This window comes from Perognathus longimembris, chromosome 4 (genome assembly GCF_023159225.1).
Source record: "Perognathus longimembris pacificus isolate PPM17 chromosome 4, ASM2315922v1, whole genome shotgun sequence".
Classification (NCBI taxonomy): domain Eukaryota; kingdom Metazoa; phylum Chordata; class Mammalia; order Rodentia; family Heteromyidae; genus Perognathus; species Perognathus longimembris.
In genome coordinates this window covers 46,678,674-46,699,115 of record NC_063164.1, presented here as the reverse complement: position 1 = coordinate 46,699,115, position 20,442 = coordinate 46,678,674, and the positions used below count along the sequence as shown (strand labels likewise).

Here is a 20,442-nt window from a genome sequence, read left to right as displayed (position 1 = left end):
CCTAAAATTGTCAGGATACACACCTGCAGTTTTCTTTCACATAGATTTCCCAGTCCAGTTTAAGAAAATAGTATTTTCCACTAGATGGCAGTAGTTTGCAAACACTAATGTTCAGAACTTTAGCACTTACTTGCATCAGTTAAATTATTACTTTGTTTTATTTTTATGCACCTTGATTGATCTGAGGAACTTTAGGATAACTAAAAAGACAAACACATTTTCCTAGACCTACTAAATAGTAGGGTAAACAGAATCTATTTGCCAGGACTGACTGTAATACAAGTAGAAATTGTTACAATCTTTTTAGTGCTACATGCAAGGTAACAATCCAAACATCTGACAGTTTCTATGGAACAATTATACAACATCCAGGTTAATAGTAGTCAAAGGGAACTTTAGTGGAAGGGAACAAGAAAATAAATGTTGTTTAATACTTTGTTTCTTGTGTGCACATAGTGCTCCATCCATAGTAAACAAATATATTTGTTGTCGGCCATAGTGGGACATGCCTATTATCTGAGCACATGGGAAGCTGAAGCAAGAAGAAATTTTAAACTATATCTCAAAAAAAGAAAAACCCAAACAACCTTTGTATGTTAAATGAATGAATTACTTCACTAATTAAGCTTTAACCACCTTAATTTAGTTGGTAACATTATTTCTAGATTATCATTGAGGGAACAGTAGCCGGAAATACCAATAATTTGTCCAAGGTTACACAGGTGGAAAAACTGTTCCTGTTTTCACATTACATGTATCTATAGCTCTGCCCTAGCACAGCGTTTAGAACTGAATTAGTGCTCCATGAATACTTTGTCTGTTTGACGTCATAGGAACCCAGCATCTTCACAGCCTGGATTTAGACGTTTTTAAGAACTTTGTTCCTAGTGCATTTTCAGGTTTATGCTTTTCCCTTAATTCGAATACTACTGCTAAACCCAAGGCTTGTTTCTGGATTTCAGCTGGATTTTTTTCTGAGCTCTCCACTGAGGTCCATTAACAAACTTTTCAAGTCAGGAGACATTGCCCCTTTGTGTATACCCTGTAATTTCGCCTAGCTGAGCAGTCCCAGGATCTATGGGGCTTTCTGTCATGGGGGTAGTTGTGGGATTTAAGAACGTCATTAGACAGAGTTAGCTCTGGATCTCACTCAGTGATGGGAGCTCACATTCCTTATCCCTAAAAAGTACGCTAAGATTAGATAAACACAGAGGAACCTTTCAAGAATAAGCCTCAAACCAGTATCCTAGCTAGTCATGAGACTGAGATCTGAGGATTGCGGTTTAAAGCCAGCCAAGGCAGGAAAATCCGCAAGACTCATATCTCCATTAACCACCAGAAAACTGGACATGAAGCTGTGTTTCAAGTGCTAGAGTGCTAGCCTTGAGCACAAAAGCTCAGATAGAGAGCCCTGGCCCTGAGTTCAAGCCCCATTACTGATTAAGGATCACACAGTAATCCTGGCTACTCAGGAGGCTGAGATCTGAGAATCATGATTCAAAGGTAGCCTGGGCAGGAAGTCTGTGAGGCTCTCATCTCCCTCGCACCTCTGATGTTCAATAATTTTCCATCTACCAACTGTTACCTGCTAAGTCCCTACTTGTCTTATTAAAGTTGGAGTCAAGTCCAGTCTCTCGCTGTAAGACCCCTTTGCAGTGGTCCCTATAACCTACCACCACCACAGCCCTCTTTGGATAAAGTCGACCATCTCTAATAAGCGTTGTGAATATCTTCTTTAACAAGGGCAGGCTTGAGAGACGAATCTGGGGAGCTGTTTTGGCTACTGGAAGGACTGGGTCAGAGTCCGCCGAGGGGCCAGGGGGCGCTGCAGGCGGCTCCCGGAAGCCAGTGCCTGGGGGAGGGGTGGAAACTGCGCCGGACACGAGACTCCTGGGTATTCCGGAAGCGAGCCGTGGGCCGGCGTGCGGTGGGCTGCGGTGGTGGGCGCGGCCGAGGCCTGCGAGACGGAGTGCGGCTGGGGCCCGGCGTCCGCGCGCGAGGTGGAGCGTCATGGACGAAGCCGGCAGCTCTGCCAGCGGTGGCGGCTTCCGTCCGGGCGTAGACAGCCTGGACGAGCCGCCCAACAGCCGCATCTTCCTGGTGATCAGCAAGTACACGCCGGAGTCGGTGATCCGCGAGAGCTTCGCGCCCTTCGGGGACATCCAGGACATCTGGGTGGTGCGCGACAAGCACACCAAGGAGTCCAAGGGCATCGCCTTCGTCAAGTTCGCCCGGAGCTCGCAGGCCTGCAAGGCCATGGAAGAGATGCACGGGCAGTGCCTTGGCCCCAACGACACCAAGCCCATCAAGGTGCGGGTCGCCTGGGGTGGGGCGGGGCGGGGTGGATAGTGGAGCGGGGTGCCCTCAAGGGTGGAAGAGGACACCCAGCTCTAGGACTAAGCTAGCAGCACAGATGACAATGGCATACAGGATCAGATCCCACCACCAGAGGTCAGGACTGGGACAAATCCTCTCTTAGCTCTGGAGAAACTGTTTGAAATGGAGATAGTGTTTGGTTCCCATAGAGAAGCAAATTGTAATAAGATTTTCATGTCTTTGCCCACTGTTTCACACAGTTTTGCTGTGTACCTCACCAGACCGTTGAGGCGCCGTCTCCAGCAGCTTCCTACCGTTGGGGGGGCCCTCCTCTGGCATAGCTATTTTTTCTTTCTTTCTTTCATTTGTTTTGCACTAATAATCAAATTAACTTAAGTTCAGTTTTCCTCTCGTACTTTTTGTTTGCAAAGTTCCATAGGCCCTCCAAGACAAAAATATTATAATCAGGCCTACAGCCAGAAGATTGGCCAAGTAAAAGTTATTCTGTAGCTAGCTATACTACGGTGCAGGAAAGGGAGAGGCCTAAAAATTAGGGGGAAATCTTGGTTGTAGTTTTACAAGAATTTTATGTAGAACTTATGAGATCTCATCGTTTAGGACATTAAACTATGTAAGGAAAAAAATCTTCCATTAGAAGGTTATTCATGTAAGGCTGTAGGCATGGCTCAAGTGGTAAAGAACCAGCCTAACAAGCATAAGGCCTTGAGTTCAGTCTTCAGTATTGCCAAGAAGAGAGAGGGGAAAAAAGTTATGTATGTATTCAGTGTGAATACTGTCCTTTATCAGTAACTCCTTTTATCTCTAGTGTCTTTGCATATTATTAGAGCATCCTTTAAAAAAAATTTCCCCCTTTGATCATCATTCCTTACTTGTACATTCACTAGAGTAATGTTCTAGTGGGTCACTTCTGCTTTACTTGGTGCTCTGTTGCTGGTACCTCTGATAGTACTCGACATAGTATAGATTATTGAAGGACTAACTGGTATACTCCCCTCTAATAAGCAGGATCCCACATCTATATAGTATAAAACTAATTTTTTCATAGCTCTACTATTCTGTTTCTTCAACATTTTTCTTTCTTTGTTTCTTTTTCTTTTTGCTTTTGGCAGTATTGAGGAGTTGAAGTCAGGGCCTCCCCACTTGCTAGGTTGGCACTACCACTGAGCCATGCTTCCAGCTCTGCTTTTCACCGGTTATTTTTAGAATAGAGTCTCACTTCCTGCCAGTATGGTATGCCTGCACTATGATCTGCCTATTTGAAGCTTTCTGTAGTTACTAGGGTCACAGATGCCTGCCACCAACTCCAACTTCCCTCCATCAAGATGGACTCTTCGAGGACATTTTCTGCCTGGGTTGGCTTGGAACAGTCATCCTCCCCATATAAGCCTGCCATGAAGTTTGAGGTGACAGAGGTGTATCACTGTGTCATCTGTGATTTCAGATATGGTATTTCAAACTTTCCTGTTCATGGTAGCCTTTAAACCCTACCCCTTCTGATCTTAGCCTCCCAAGAATCTAGGATTATAGATGGGAGCCATCAGTGCCCAGCTGTTTTTCTTCAACACTTATAAAATCACCTGACTTTTTAAATCCAGTGTCCTGGCAAAGCTACTGCCTCCTACTCTGGAATTCCAGAGTCTAGGTTTTCTCATACTTGAATGATATACTGTCCCCCTGTAAAGGAAACACATGCACGGACAGACAGACAGACAAACCATCAAGGGCTTTTATTTGTATGGTCATTTATACCATTGACTGTTCTTAAATAGTGAAACTAAAGCCAGGCATCCATGGCTTATGCCTGTGATCCTAGCTACTCAGGAGACTGAGATCTGAGGATTATGTTTTGAAGCCATCCTGGCAGGAAAGTTTGTGAGAATCTTATCTTCACCTAACCATCAAAAAGCCAAAAGCAGATCCATTGTTCAAACAATAGAATGCTAGCCTTGAACAAAACACTCAGGAACAGCACCCATGTCCTGACAAGGACCAGGACCAGCCCCAGGATTAATGCGTACACGCACATGTACACACACATACACACACAAAGTAAAACTAGCCCTTAAAGTTAGGCTGATTAGTTGTATAAACAAGTCTAAAATCTCAGTCACAGATTTTTAATATATCTCTGGAATCATTTAATACCAAGACAAATTGAGAAGTTAAGGCAGTACAAAGCAGATTATATCCATAGCACTCTAATATTAATAATGTTTCATTAGATCTAAATTGGTAGTATCTGAATAATACAGCCTTTTTGTGCATTTCGCCACTCATAGGAAATCATTTGAGTTGTCACTAAGATAAACCACAATATGTTTTATCTGAAGATTAATAATGAAAAATGACTGTAGTAAAGATTACAGGGGCTGGGAATATGGCCTAGTGGCAAGAGTGCTTGCCTCCTACACATGAAGCTCTCAGTTCCATTCCCCAGCACCACATATATGGAAAATGGCCAGAAGGGGCGCTGTGGCTCAGGTGGCAGACTGCTAGCCTTGAGCGGGAAGAAGCCAGGGAAGGTGCTCAGGCCCTGAGTCCAAGGCCCAGGACTGGCCGAAAAAAAAGATTACAAAAAATTACAAGATCTTCATTTCATAGGACTCTCATTTAACAGGACTTGCATACATAAGTGATACATTAGTGTGTCTTAGGGAAATGAAAAAAGTAGACATTATCTTGAGGGTTGTATATGTTTCTTCGCTTTTCTTTTTGTTGCTTTGGAAGTCATTTATTTGTTCATTATTTTTTTTGCCAGTATCAGGACTTGAACTCAGGACTCTGCAATTTTGCTCTGCTTTCTTTGTCATGCTTGTGTTCTACCACTTGAGTCTGGCATTTTACTAGTTAATTAAAGATGAAGTGTAGGAAATTGTTCTTCCCAGGCTGGCTTAGAATTGTGATCTTCTGAGTAGCTAGGAATACAGGCATAAGTCAAGGGCTGTACCTGGCTTCATTTTATTTATTTATTATATAAAAGAATAAGTTATGACATTTTTATACATGTAGATACTATACTTTAATCACAGTCACATCCCTGTTTCTTAGGTTTTTATTGCTCAGTCACGATCATCTGGAAGTCATCGAGATGTTGAAGATGAAGAACTTACAAGAATCTTTGTTATGATACCAAAGTCCTATACAGAGGAAGACCTGCGAGAAAAATTTAAGGTTCTTATTTTTTCCAGTTAGCTAATCTGTTATCCTTCAATTCTTCAACATTACATAGTTACTAAAAATTGAAAAAGAGCAGTATATGCATTCAGAAAAATGAAGTGCAAAGGCCAGAGTTTTAAGTAAACTTACACAAGTAGTAGATAATGGCGCATAGACTTAAACTTGCTGCCAGACCTAGCCTGCTCTTGTTCTTTAAAATTTCAAACCACTTTCTTTTCACTCCCCTTTATTGTCTTTCTTATAGGGGTGAAGCTAGCCTGAGGGTGTGAGCTGGTTGATCTGATATTTACTGTGGACTTGGGTAGTGTTGACTTCTACTCACACAAAGAAAAACTTATTCTTTGAACAGTTTTAATCCTACAGTTGAGCCTGTGAAGTAGTTTTATTTGAGAAAAAAGTATATGTCTGAATTATATAGATCACAGTAAATTAAACATAATTTTAAACCTGTTTTTGCAGTGGTAAACTTTCACAAAATTATTTTAAAGCAATGTGTAAATTGTTTTGCATTACACAGTTCTTTTTAAAAAATTTTTCTGCTTATCTTCCAAATTCTGTGTACCAAGAGGACAAAAACTAAGAAAATAAACAGAAAATAGTCATTTCTAAATGTCCTGTGGCCCATTCTGAAAGTTCAAAAATGTGGGGAGTGCTTTCTCTGCTCCGGCTCAAGTGCTCATTTCTTTCTCTCTTATTATCCTCGCATCGCCTTCTCCCCCGACCCTCGGCCTGCAGGTTTGTCGGGGTGAGACGTGGGGATGTCTCCGTCCTGGCGGGCGCGCGACCCGCGTGGCAATGTGACCGCTATCCTACTCTGGAAGCAACGGACATAGACCACGGAGTCAGCTTCTGAGAGCGAACTAACTTTATTGAGAGAGGGGCAAGGGTAGATGATCAGGGGAAGGGGGTTGGCCAGGATTCCCATAGGCCGCGAGCTGTCAGGTGACCTCCAAGGGGCTGGTCACTTGACCTCCAAGGGGCTACGTCACTCGACCTCCAGGGCGGGGCTGGTAGGCGCCAGGCTGGCTGCCAGCTAGGTCGGGGGTCTCTTATCGGACCGGTTTCTCCAGATTCCAATGTAGGGAGGATGGAAGGGCTGCATTCCCCAGCTGGGGGAGGTGCCTCAGGCCCCTTCCATCTAGGGGGAAGATGGACCCCAACACAAAAATGCTTCTGAAATACCAAATGCTAAAGCCTTATATTCCATTCTTTTTTTTTTTCTTTTTTTTTTTTTTTGGCCAGTCCTGGGGCTTGGACTCAGGGCCTGAGCACTGTCCCTGGCTTCTTTTTGCTCAAGGCTAGCACTCTGCCACTTGAGCCACAGCGCCACTTCTGGCCGTTTTCTGTATATGTGGTGCTGGGGAATTGAACCCAGGGCCTCACGTATATGAGGCAGGCACTCTTGCCACTAGGCCATATCCCCAGCCCTATATTCCATTCTTGATACAATAGAAAGAAAATAATTCATCTTACATGTTTGTAATGTTTTAATCTTTCTGAGTGAATGAGTAACACATTTTATCTGAATATGTAATAACTTAGTTGCTGGGTGGTAAATGACAATTTTGTAAAATAAATAATACATACCAATAATTAATATCATAGATTTCTTCTGACATTAATAATAAACATTATTGCATATTTCTCAGTATTAACATTGTGAGTGAACTGCTGTGTTTCAAATGTATGCCTTGAACTGTTCTCCTTCAAAGGAATATCCAGTCATTTATGATCCTTGTAGTAGACAGGTAAACAATTATAGCTGATGATTATTGAGTGGTTAGTATATTTTAGGCTCCCTATAAACACTTACCATAGATTATTTCACTTAAGTCTTAGAACAACGTAACCAGATAAATACTGGTATTCACCCATCTAAGAGGAAGAAGACATGCAGAGAACCAGTAAATAAATGGCATCATTAATAAATGGTTGAGTCAGAATTTGAACCTAGAAAGTCTAGTTCCAGAGCCCCTGCCCTTAGTCACTACTGAGTGAGACTTCATAGCTTTCCAGACCATGTACAAGTTCTTTCTCTGCGAAATTTAAGTCTTCTGTGATTTAGGCAAGTGACTTGATTTAGGCCAGTCTCCTTAAATGTGAAACAAGCAGTACAAAATATGTGTCTTTGAACAATTTCTTCAGTTGCATATGAGAGGCATGGATAAATATACAATTTAAGCTCTGAAGATCTATGTAACTATGAATTTTGAGACACTCAAATGACTTCTTTTAACTCCTGCAGGTGTATGGTGATATCGAATATTGCAGCATTATTAAGAACAAAGTCACTGGAGAGAGTAAAGGTTTGGGCTATGTAAGATATTTAAAACCATCACAAGCTGCACAAGCAATAGAAAACTGTGATCGAAGTAAGAATGTGGCTTTTAATATTGTACAATTTTAAGATACCTCTAAGTTCTACAACAAAGTTTGCTTTTTAGTCCCTAAATTCCTCTAGCTAACCTTAATTAAGTGTCCATGATAGAATTCGAGGGATGATAGAAATGAAAAATATGGCATGTATGGCATCTTGGCATTTAAAGTGCTTATAGCTATACTGGGTATATAAGATCTAATAGGCAAAAACAATAATCAACTAATTTTTAAAACATTCTTTGAAAGCAAAGAATATATTTTATATATTCTTCTTATATATACCCCATATACCCTAATATATACCCTATGCCCTAATACAATAGAGATTTATTCAAATCTTGGGCTGGTGATAATAACTCAGTAGCAGGGAAGTCTCATGACCCTACCAAAGTCTCTCTGCATGAGATCCTGAGTTCTCAGTGCTGGAGACTAGTGGGAAAACAAAAATCAACATTTCTGACTTTTGCCAGGAATGGCAGTACATGTCTATCATCCCAGCACTTGGGAGGCTGAACAAGGAGGATCATGAGTTCAAAGGCAACATAACCTACATAGCAACAATATCTCAAAAAAAAAAAAATTGAGAACTCTAACAAAGTAACTGCTATTTATAGTAGTCTCAATGAGAATACACCAGTTGAAACATAGTGGTTCAGAAGCAGGTGATGTACAATGTAGTATATCTGTGGTGAAAAGTGCACTTAAGAAGCATAGGAACACATCCAAAGGAGGCAGGCCTTGCATTTGGCATGGAGTAGACGGGAAGTGTTAGCCAAAGCACAAGGCTAGAAATAAACACATCTTGATTGACATTATAAAGGCAACTATCTGACAGCACAACGTTCTACTGAGAAATTACTAGACAAAGTTAAGTAAGTGCTTTGGGACTATGTATGGGAGGTTATGATAGATTCAAGCTCAGATCATATTAGGATTCTGTTGTTGACTGCTTAAAGATAAAGCTTTTTAGAACAGTTGATATAATGACAGTATTAAGTATAGGTTTCTAGAAAAAGAATTCAAACTTGCTCATTTTATCTTTGAAGCCATATTATGAGTGATGCCACTGAATAATATTGTAAAAGCTATGATATTGTGTGCTTATACACATATATGTATAAGCATTTTATTCAGAATTATAGAGGTTGATGGAACCTCCCTGCATTTTGAAGCTCATTACTGAACCCCTAGTTAAGAATCTTTGATAAGGGGCTGGGGATATGGCCTAGTGGCAAGAGTGCCTGCCTCATATACATGAGGCCCTGGGTTCGATTCCCCAGCACCACATATACAGAAAATGGCCAGAAGTGGCGCTGTGGCTCAAGCGGCAGAGTGCTAGCCTTGAGCAAAAAGAAGCCAGGGACAGTGCTCAGGCCCTGAGTCCAAGCCCCAGGACTGGCCAAAAAAAAAAAAAAAAAGAATCGTTGATAAGAAACAAAACAGTTACCAAGTGCTGTAGATGATTGAAGAGAATCTAAATTACAAAGATATAACGAGTGCCCATGTCGGCTTACACTTTAGTCTTGGCTCATTTGGAGGCTGAGATTAGGAGGAACAAGTTTCAAGAGTAGCCCAGGCAGAAAAGTCTGCAAAACTCCTTTTCAGCAAATCACTGGACATATAGTAGTACATGCCTGTTATCCCAAACTATGTGGGAAGCTGAGATGATGAGGATTGGGTGAAGTTCTAGACCAGCCAGGCAGAAAAGTTCAGAGACTCTCAGTGGAAGAAGCTGGACACGGAGGCGTGTGCCTGTCAACCCAGCTGCTACGGGAAACCAAAAATAGTGCATTCAGGTTCAGGCAGGAAACAAGACTATCTCAAAGAAAGAAAAAGTGCAAAAAAAAAAAAAAAAAAGACAAAATACAGCTCAGTGGCTTAGAAATAGAATGACTACCTAGTAAGCGTAAGGACCTGTGTTCAAACTCCAGTACTACCAAAAAAAAAAAGAAAGCTGAGGAATCAAAGTGAAAGGTAACATAGTCTAGGAATATTTCAAAGGTAGAATCTTGGTGACAGGTTAAATTGAGTATTCCTAAGAGGATTATAAAATGTTGAGCCCAGGCAAATGAATGTCAGCCCAGAAATTCTGTCCATTGATCACAGTTTGGGAATCTTGCTATTTCTTGTTTTCTGTCTGCTATATTTCAGAAGGAAAAGAAGTAGGTCTGGTGGAGATGTCTACTGTAGAGATTTTGCTTTTTAAAATTATATTTATTAAGCACTAGCAACCAGATATACTTCAGATTTGTTAAAATTTGCTGTGCTTAATATCTATGACTTCTTTTTCAGGTTTTAGGGCAATCTTAGCTGAACCTAAAAATAAAGCGTCTGAATCTTCAGAACAAGATCATTATAGTAGTATGAGACAGGAGGCATTGGGACATGAACCGAGGGTAAATACATTTCCATTTGGTAAGTGGGCTGACTACCGTTAGTAGTGTATGCAGTATTGGTTATTTAATTTGAATTTTCTAACTGCTATTTCAAATTAAATGCAGGGGTACTTTTAACCATAATAAGTTCATCATGACTTCTAATGTCTTAATATTTAGCATTATTTTAACTATTTTTCTAACTATATTTTTTCCAGTTGATTGGATATCATCTGCCTAATAAATTGTGTCATTGCCACTGTTTTGGGTGATCTTCTGCTTTCTTGCAGATTACTAAAAGATAACCCTTCTGTATGAGTTCTAAAAATTTTATTCCCAAACTACTGCTGCTCAATCACTCAATCAGTCATCCTGGCTACTCAGGAGGTAGAGATACAGAGGATCGTGAATCAAGGCCAGCCTAAGCAAAATGTTCCAAAGACCCCTCTGCAACCAGTAACTAGACATAATGGCCTATACTTTCCAGCTCCATGGGAAGTGTTAATGTAAAACTGTATTTGAAAAAATTAGGTAAAATGGCTAGGTGCCTGGTAGAGCAGATGAAGAGCAAATGCAAGACTCTGACTTCAAACTCCAGTATAGCATCCCAAGTATATAAAATAATAATTATATAGATATACATCTATAGGTACATATTTACTGTATAGATACACTAGTATCTATGTATCTAAGTATGTATGCTAATATATACTATATAAAATAAACTAATGTACAGATACATTAGTATATCTAAGTCTGTACCTGTAGCTACCTATTTCTGTGTATGTATGTGGATGTGTGTGTGTGGATGTGTGTTGCCACTTTAAAATTAGAGCTTCAGAAAGAAGAAAGACAAAAGTAGAGACTAGAAAATGGAAAATAAATGATGGAAATAGATAGTGGGTTTTATGGGTATAAATTGTCCAGTGAAATATGTCCCATGTGTTTCTTTTTTACTTACTATCCTATTTCTGTGGAATTAAGTTGTGCATACCTGCTTGTATTTTTCATTGAAGGTGGGATGAGGAGAGTAGTCTATTTTTTGTTGTTGTTGGCCTAAAAGCTTACTACAGACTACATGCCTTTGCCTACTACAGTAGGCTGTTTTCTAGTACATAAATGTTGCATGAACTTTTTTTTTTTTTTTTGCCAGTCCTGGGCCTTGGACTCAGGGCCTGAGCACCGTCCCTGGCTTCTTTTTGCTCAAGGCTAGCACTCTGCCACTTGAGCCACAGCGCCACTTCTGGCTGTTTTCTATATATGTGGTGCTGGGGAATCGAACCCTGGGCTTCATGTATATGAGGCAAGCACTCTTGCCACTAGGCCATATTCCCAGCCCTGCATGAACTTTTAAATGTATAGCAATGTAAAGATTTGCTTTTCCTTCTATTGTTGAAGAACAACAATCTGAATTTTCAAGTTTTGACAAGAATGACAACAGAGGCCAGGAAGCTATCTCCAAACGCCTGTCAGTTGTATCAAGAATTCCCTTCACAGAAGAGCAGCTTTTCAGCATTTTCGATATCATACCAGGACTAGAGTACTGTGAAGTTCAGCGAGATCCTTATTCAAGTTACGGTAAAACAGTGTCCATGTTGTTTTTATATATATTGTGTTATGATAAAATGGCTCTTTCTGGTAGTACTTTTTATGTCAGATATCGTTTGTGTGACAGGACTTTTATTTCCTTTTTATTTAAAATTCAGTGCTACCTTAATATGTCCCTGGGAGTATATCTCCTTTACAGAAAGTTAGTTACTTAGAAAAAAAAAAATGTGTGCTGGGCACTGGTGTTTCATGCCTGTAATCCTAGCTACTCAGGAGGCTGAGATCTGAGGATCACAGTTCAAAACACCAACAAAAAAACAATTTCTTTTGTGTCAGTCCTGGAGCTTGAACTCAGGGTTTTGGTGCTTTCCCTAAGCCTTTTTGTTCGGGTTAATGCTCTATCAGTTGAGCCATAGCTCCACTTAGGGCTTTATATTGTTGTTGTTTTAGTAGCTTATTGGAAATAATAGTCTAATGGACTTTCCTGCCCAGTCTGGCTTTGAACCACATCCTCAGATCTCAGCCTCTTGAGTGGCTAGGATATACAGGCAGGAACCACCAGCACCTGGCTTAAAAAATATTTTAGCTCCTACAAAATAGAGAATCTTATTAATTAATTAATTTATTGTTTATGTCAGTCATGGGGCTTGAACTCAGGGCCTGGGCACTATTGCTATTCTACCACTTTGAGCCACAGTTCCATTTCTGGTTTTTTGGGTGGTTAATTGGACTTAAGAGTCTCATGGATTTTTCTGCCTGGGCTAGCTTCAAACCACAATCCTTAGATCTCAGACTTCTATGTAGCTAGGATTATAGGTATGAGCCACCAGTGCCTAGAAATTTTCTACTTATAGTTATATAACAAAGGCATCTCATAATGGTAAGCAGAATTATAAAATTGTCTTTAGTAAAATTTTCTCTTTAATCCTTCCTACCCCTTTCTTGACTTCGTCATGAAAAATTACTTTTCCCCCTCATTTCAAACATCCTACGTCCATCTGTCCTTCTAATTCTCAGAACAAAACAAAGTTCTCATATTTGCTACTTGAACTTGTTAACTACTTCATTGTTTAGACCTGTTATTCTAGTTTGTGTATTGAGCTTGGGATTTTTTTACTAGGGCTTTTTGTTAGTGGAAACATGGTACAATGGAAAAAGTTTGGTATTCTTTCTATGTCAGTCTTGAATGCAAATCCCAGCAGACAAATGGCAAATTGCTCATTGTAGCCTCTCCTTTTTTCATGTGTAAAATGGGATTAATATCCCAGCTCTGTCGAGCCAGTGCTACATGGCAAGACATATTTCTAAAATACAAAAAGTAGGATTATTAGTCTACTCTTTAAAAGGGATAGGTCAGAATTAGAAACATACCTAATTATAAAATACCTAATTGGAGACCTGGCATGCAATTGTCACTCAGTAAATCTAAGTTTTGTTTGTTTCTTTGACTTTTACAGAGTTAGAGATGAGGAGTAGTATAAAGAAATACTTCCACTGCTATAGGCAGACCTGGTTTAGTCTTTTTCCAGTGACATCTTGAGAAGAAAGTCTTGGCTTGTAGACTGACAGACTTGAAGTGCCCCACCCTTCACACTGATACCCCCACCATCTTCACTGTTCCTTACCCCACACTGGTATTGTAGTATAACTTGCCACATGAACCTCTTTGAGACCATTTCCAAACAGAACCCTGTCTTTATTTATCTAGGCAGTTACCTAGTACATTAAAATATATTTTTTCATCTACTTGCTATATTATTTCCCTTGCTGGATGTGTCTAATACATGTATGTCATTAGAGCTAAGTGCTGGTGGCTCACACCTATAATTCTAGCCAGTCAGGGGTCTGAGATCTGAGGATTGCTATTCAAAGCCAGCCCTGGCAGAAAAGTCTCCATGAGACTCTTATCTCCAAGTAACCACTCAAAAACTAGAAGTGGAGCCATGGCTCAAAGTGGTAGTGTGCTAGCCTTGAGCAAATGAGCTCAGGGTCAGTGCCTAGACCTTGAGTTTAAGCCTCATAACTGCCCAAAAAGGAAAAAAAAAAAAATCATTGTATCACCTTTCATCATATAGCTAGAATCCTGTTTTAATTAATTTATTTAGTCAATGTTTTTCCCCATAATTGAATTTCCCCTTTATTTGAATTATGAATGTATTTGAATTATGAATGAGAACCTTCTGATTGTGTCACCAACTTCTGGGCTCTCCTTCCCTTCGGCATCTCCCTCCTGAAATGAAATCTTTCCCCATAGCTGAAATCTTTTGAATGCCTGTGATCCCACACTTAGGCTGAGAAGGTGAAATTATGCCTTTTAGGCAGCTGGCAGCCAGGGCTACATGTTGAGGCTTTTTTTTTTAAGTCAATATTCTAAAATTAGAACATATACTGATATTCTATTGTATTTAAAAGTTACTGTGTGTCCATTTTTAACCCAATTCTGATCTTTGTTTCACTCTCTAAAATTCAACATCTCACACATATTTAACAGGATGTTGATGTTGTTTTCTGATGCATTTTTGTCTGTGTTTTATAGTTGTGTCATAACTATGGTTCTGTATTTTTCACCTTTGAAGTACAGTGCAACACAGGTGTTAGGGATTACAATGCTTTCTTCATTTCTGTTTTTTCTCTATTTTAGGTCATGGAGTGGTTCAGTATTTTAATGTAGCATCAGCTATCTATGCAAAGTACAAGCTGCATGGATTTCAATACCCCCCTGGGAACCGGCTGGGTGTTAACTTCATTGATGATGGGAGTAATGCCACAGAGTAAGTACCATTCCAGGAGTGTCTAAGCCAAGCTTTAGGTGTTCATGATGGTGACTGGATGGATAAATATAGAAAACAGTTGATTTCACAGGTGAAGAAATCATGCAAAACAAGTTACTGTTCAGAAACTATTTCTAAATTATCAGTTATTGTCTCCAGTCTCCTTAGAAAAATGGCATCACAGATGGTAGCTTCACAGCTTACATCCATGGTCTGGAATAACCCAAGTCAGCAGCAATTACTGGTAAGTAGGTAAGAATTTAACCTCTATGACATGGTCCAGACAGTGTATTGTAAACAACCTGTGTGTTATTACATAAGAAAATGTCCAGAGCTGTAGTAGATCACATAGGTGACATGACACGTGTCTTGAGCTCTTTTTAAAATTCCCTGAAGTCGGGCTGGGAATATGGCCTAGCGGTAAGAGTGCTTGCCTCGTATACATGAAGCCCTGGATTCAATTCCTCAGCACCACATATATAGAAAAAGCCGTAAGTGGCGCTGTGGTTCAAGTGGTAGAGTGCTAGCCTTGAGCAAAAGGAAGCCAGGGACAGTGCTCAGGCCCAGAGTCCAAGGCCCAGGACTGTCCCGTCTACCCACAAAAAAAAATTCCCTGAAGTAATGGGGGGCTGGGAATATGGCCTAGTGATAGAGTGCTTGCCTTGCATACATGAAGCCCTGGGTTCAATTCCTCAGAATCATATATATAGAAAGAGCCAGAAGTGGTGCTGTGGCTCAAGTGGTAGAGTGCTAGCCTGGAGCAAAAAGAAGCCAGGGATAGTGCTCAGCCCCAGGACTGCCAAAAAAAAATTTCTGAAGTAAACACAAAGGCATAATGCCTATGTGCAGCTGATCATATAAAATAATATTTGTGGAAATGAGAAAAGAAATCCCTGAAGTACAATTCTTTTCTCTTTTCTTCTTCTCCCTTTGCTCCTAACTTGGACAGCAGTTTGGAGGAAGTTCTGGATCACAGCTGCCTCAAATCCAGACAGATGTTATCCTCCCATCATGCAAAAAAAAAGCTCCTCCTGAGACTCCTGTGAAAGAAAGACTTTTTATCGTGTTTAATCCTCATCCTTTACCTTTAGATGTATTAGAGGATATATTCTGGTAAGCTTCAAGTTCTACAAGGTTACATTTTTTTAAAGTATAATTTATTTTAACAAGTAACTTCAGCATTGTCCCAGTCTTGAAAACTGCCTGTATCCAACACCTATCCGGTAGAAATGGTTTGTTCTATGATTTTAAAGACATTTCATTTGAATGATAGTTTCCATTTCATGATAATTTCCTTCATAAGAGAATATGATGGTTAAAGAGGCCAAAGGACATGCCTAAAAACTATTTAAGGAGTTTGTTCCTACCTTGGAGGCATCAGGGAATGGCTGAAGGGATTGTTAGGGAGTGAATGATCACTTTTTCTTTGGAAAGATCACTCAGGTGTCAAAGTACAAAATGGTTTATAGAGGAGTAAGCTGGGGGCAAAGGGATAGAAAAAGATGATGGCACCTGAATGAGAAAAGAGACCTGAACAAGTACAAAGAGGAATGGGCAGTATTGGCAGGTGATTACAGGGTGAGATTGACATGAAGTAGATGTTATATGCACAAAGAAGGGTGAAAATGTTGAGTGAGCCCCATGTTTTAGACCTGTGCAGCAGTATTTACCTATTTCAGCTCATGTTTTTACTTTATTTCAGTCGATTTGGTAACCTGATTGAAGTTTACCTTGTATCAGGAAAAAATGTGGGGTATGCCAAGTATGCTGAGAGACTAAGTGCTAATGATGCCATTGCTACTTTACATGGCAAGATCCTGAATGGAGTCAGACTAAAAGTTATGCTGGCAGATTCCCCAAGAGAAGAATCTAACAAACGGCAACGCACTTACTGATTCTTGAGGTAAGAGCTTCTTCATCAGAACTTTAAAACATACCAGCTAATTAGCAAAGGGAATATACGTAATTATGTTTATTTATTAAAAGCACTTAAAATTTTACTGAGAAAGATAAGGATGAGCTTTGTGGGGTTTTTTTACAATATGTTTTTTAAACATAAGTTATTCTAACTTTAAAAATGTTTTTGACATTTATTGGAGGAATATTTCTACTCCAATTCAACTTAGAAAATTAATTTTTATCCTGTAAATATTTTAGATTCTAAGAATTGGATTTTTTTTACTATGTGTTTACATATACATTAATGAAATACTTCTGAAGATTTTTAGCTGGAAGAGTTAGTGTCTTGAGTTATGAACTGAAGTAATTTTAAGTTTTTATAAAGAATATTTTGTTTTCTCACTAATAAAGTGTCAATAAAGCAATATCAAATAATACATGTTTCCCAGGTTTCTCACACCTAAATATTGGTGTTTTCTGGATTTATATTTGTGACTTTGTACATTAAAAGTATATGTTCAGAAAATCTTTTTGTGTGTATATATGTGCTTTCTTAAAACCCTGTTCATTGCTTAAAGATCTCATAAATAGTGATACATACAGCAAGATGAAATTTTCTTCCTATTTACTCTAGTTTTCATGAATCTAACTTCATTCTTTGTTTATGATTAAATCTCTGAGGCTTGTGAAAACATTCTTTAAAGTTAGACTTTTTAGTTCTCTAAATGAATTCCAAGTTTCAGAGGAAACTGGATTTCTTCTTTCCTGCACACATAAGCTAGTCGAGTCTACTGCAGGTCAAATGAATCCCCTTCTCTTCTCCCTGAAGGTTTTCTTTCTGACCAGTGATGTGAGGTAGCCAAACTGAGAATACATCCCCTCAGGTCAGGCTCACTGCTAATGAGCAAGTCAGGTGGTTAGTTCTTCCTTCATAGAAGAAGTACAGGCGGCAGTGCAGAGTACCTGATAGGCCCATTTTGAATAATCCTACTTTTAAAATGTTTTAATAACAAGATCCAATGTAATACCTTCATACAGTGTTAGCAATTTAACCTTAGAAGTGTTAAATTGGCAACAAAAAAAGAATTAGCAAGCAGTTTTTCTTGTATGTGTGTAAAATGTTAAAAAGTGAATTTGATTTTGACAAATTATCTCTAAAATACCTTGCAAAGATTGTGTTTATACTTAAGTTGACTGAGTGGCTCAAGTGGTAGGATGCCTGCCTACCTAGCAAGCATGAGGCCCTGAGTTCAAACACCATACTGCTAAATAAATAAATAAATATATTAATATTGTGTTTATTCCTGTCTGAATATTTTAATATAGTTAAGAGTTGATTATTGTTTTTGTTCAATGTAGCTTTGTCCTTAAAAAGGACAGTAATCCTACCTAGTATGGAAAAACATAGAAATTATTTTAATGATTGAATCTTTCCTAGTCATTATTTACATTTTAAAGAGACTATTGACCTGTAATTCCAGCAGTTAGGAAGTTAAGGCAGGAGGATTTGAAGTTCAAATCTATTTAGGCTATATAGCGAGAGCTTGTCTAAAAACTAGATAAAGAGAGAATATTTGACATCTAGTTATATCTAGGTTAGAATTCCAGCTCTGATACTTGTTACAATTGGACAGGTGTCTTCACCTTTCTGAGGCCGTGTTATTATGTATTTCCTTCTTTACCCTGTTCTCCCCACCTGTACTTGAGAAGTGATGAGACACCTTTGAGATGCCATCTTTTCCAAAATAATGACATCTGAATGGCCAGAAACTAAAAGTGCAATGGAACAAAACTACCTAATGGCCAACTGGCTTGTTGAGAACTAAGCTTTCTCATATCATTTCCTTACCCTGGAAAGTAATGTGAGTCTATCCAGTTTTTCCACATTAAAGGATATACATGACTGGTCATTAAAGTATGAATCTCATTATCCCTATAATAGAGATGTTTTTCCTTCTTGTCCATTAAACAAACCTTTTGGCCTGGTATGGTGCCTCTCTATTCTAGTAGTAGCTACTTGGGAAGCTGAGACAGGAAGGTGGCTTGACCCAAGAGTGCAGGGCAATCTGGGCAAATGAGACCTTGTTTCAAGAAATAAAATAATTTTGTTTTAGGATTCAGTAAGATAATATGATAGACTTTCCCCAATTTTATGTGATTGTAACTGTTTAGTGTGGGAAATGCACTTTATGTCTTTGCTGTCAAGAGAATACAAACAACTCACGAATGCTAGTTCCTTTTGTCTCTAAGGAATAAGCCTGGATTAAATAAGTCACACCTAAGAAACAGAAGAAAAATCTGGCTACAGAATGTAATTATGAAAATATTTTACATCTATACTATGAGCATAGTATATTCCTATTTGAGGAAAATGGGAATTTTAGTATTTTAGGGCACCTTATTTTTTATATTAATTCACAGCATTTTCCCTCTTGAAATTCATTATCGGCTTCCATCATCCTACTGAGTAAGTGTGGTTTTCTTTATTTGAGAATACCTATAACTAAACAGATTAGTTATATTGAAATAAAAGAACAATTTATGATAGTTTAAGAATAGTATGCAAGAGCTATTTTGTATCAGGTGATGATTTTCATATTGTATTGTGTTCTTTCTACAGAACAAAGACTAAATAATGACATAACCCTCAGCTGACTGACTGAAAATGTGACTGGACGCACTCCCTGTGGACAGTTGACAGCTTTTTTTTTTTTCATATATATGGTAGTCTGCACAATTGTTTTATCTTGGAATCAGGGATTGCTGATGTGTGTTTTTGAATCAATATCTTAATGCTAAAACTATTATAGTAGTTGTTCCTTTGAGCAATATGTTGTGATGTATAGAAGAAATAAAGTTTCCCAGAGCAATATGTTGTTATGTATAGCAAAATAAAGGTTTTTTTTAAGTAATTCCTGACTTATTTATGTGAGACAAGAATGGAAAAAATAGATGGTGTTCAGAATTTGACTCACTGACCTATTTTATTGCTTTTGAGATGCACATTTCTTCACATTTTAATGCTTGTGTAAATGGAACTGTCTTGCTATTGGTTGTGTCGTAGTATAATTGACAACCTCTTTCATAATGAAACATAAAGATACTTGATTTGATCAGCTGCATCATAACAGTTTCTTGTCCATCTACATGTGCAGGTTAACTGGGAGTCTAAGACAAGAGCCAAAAGATATCACCAGAAGTGTTTTCTCCTGTATATTTATAGTTATATCAAAATCAGAAAGTTTGGTACAAATAGTTATCTTCCCAGATAGGACTTAACTAAGAATTGGATATAGTGTCTATCTCTGGGTCAAAGAGCTTATTGTTAAAATAAAGCAGATGGTCTCCTTAGAAATGAAACACCTGAGTGAGGTCAGTCGAGAATTCATTTATCACTAGATAAATTTATTCCTCCCAAACTCATTTACAGCATAGTTTTCACAAAGTAAAATTAAATTATGCTTTACTCAAGCAATGCTAGTAATCCAGTCTAGGTAATTAATTTATATCAAGTAATAATTTTTAGTTTAGAGCTTGTAACCTTTTTCCTAAGTCCCTTGTACCTTTTGCTAATCCTGAAATATTTGGTATTAATTGGGGGTATTATTGGTTAATCCTAAATTGATATAAAATCTGATTCCCTACTGTTTTCATCTATTATTCTTTATGTTTTTCACATGGAGAAAGGTGGATTTCTCACATTATAGCCATCCCTTCCTGCCCACCCAATTTTCTGTTTGGTCCTCTGATCTTGCTTTCTACATTGTACACTGTCAGCCAGCGCCAGCAGATGGTTGTGGAATCAGCAGGGTTTCTCATTTATTTCTTTGAGACCTTCCTATAAATTCTGAAGAGGCTTATATAATTCTTCTACCTATGAAACACCGTAATTTGTCAGTGCTGACTTTTCATGATGCAAGTCTATGAACAGGGCTTACTTTGGCCTCCATGCATTT

The 20,442-nt window shown here is 38.7% G+C and overlaps 1 protein-coding gene across 2 annotated transcripts; it reads left to right on the top strand.

Moving 5' to 3' along the window:
* Positions 1-1,875: 1,875 nt before the first annotated feature.
* Positions 1,876-18,339, top strand: Rbm45 (RNA binding motif protein 45). Of its 2 annotated transcripts, none has more exons than XM_048345181.1 (9): positions 1,876-2,310; positions 5,386-5,508; positions 7,760-7,886; positions 10,186-10,308; positions 11,667-11,846; positions 14,458-14,587; positions 14,747-14,831; positions 15,537-15,700; positions 16,290-18,339. In XM_048345181.1, the coding sequence occupies exons 1-9, from the start codon at positions 2,011-2,013 to the stop codon at positions 16,480-16,482; spliced, it is 1,425 nt and encodes a 474-aa protein (XP_048201138.1). In that variant the 5' UTR covers positions 1,876-2,010; the 3' UTR covers positions 16,483-18,339. The 2 variants fall into 2 exon arrangements, with proteins under 2 accessions (XP_048201138.1, XP_048201139.1); XM_048345182.1 differs by having other exon boundaries at positions 15,540-15,700; positions 16,290-16,490.
* Positions 18,340-20,442: the final 2,103 nt, after the last annotated feature.

What these genes read in the sequence shown, in the direction of transcription:
- Rbm45 (XM_048345181.1), top strand. Translation starts at nt 2,011, where the DNA reads ATGGACGAAGCCGGCAGCTCTGCCAGCGGTGGCGGCTTCCGTCCGGGC. An exon ending in GGTAAATACATTTCCATTTG is followed by an intron (nt 10,309 to 11,666) that starts GTAAGTGGGCTG and finishes CTATTGTTGAAG; the next exon opens with AACAACAATCTGAATTTTCA. An exon ending in CAAGTCAGCAGCAATTACTG is followed by an intron (nt 14,832 to 15,536) that starts GTAAGTAGGTAA and finishes TAACTTGGACAG; the next exon opens with CAGTTTGGAGGAAGTTCTGG.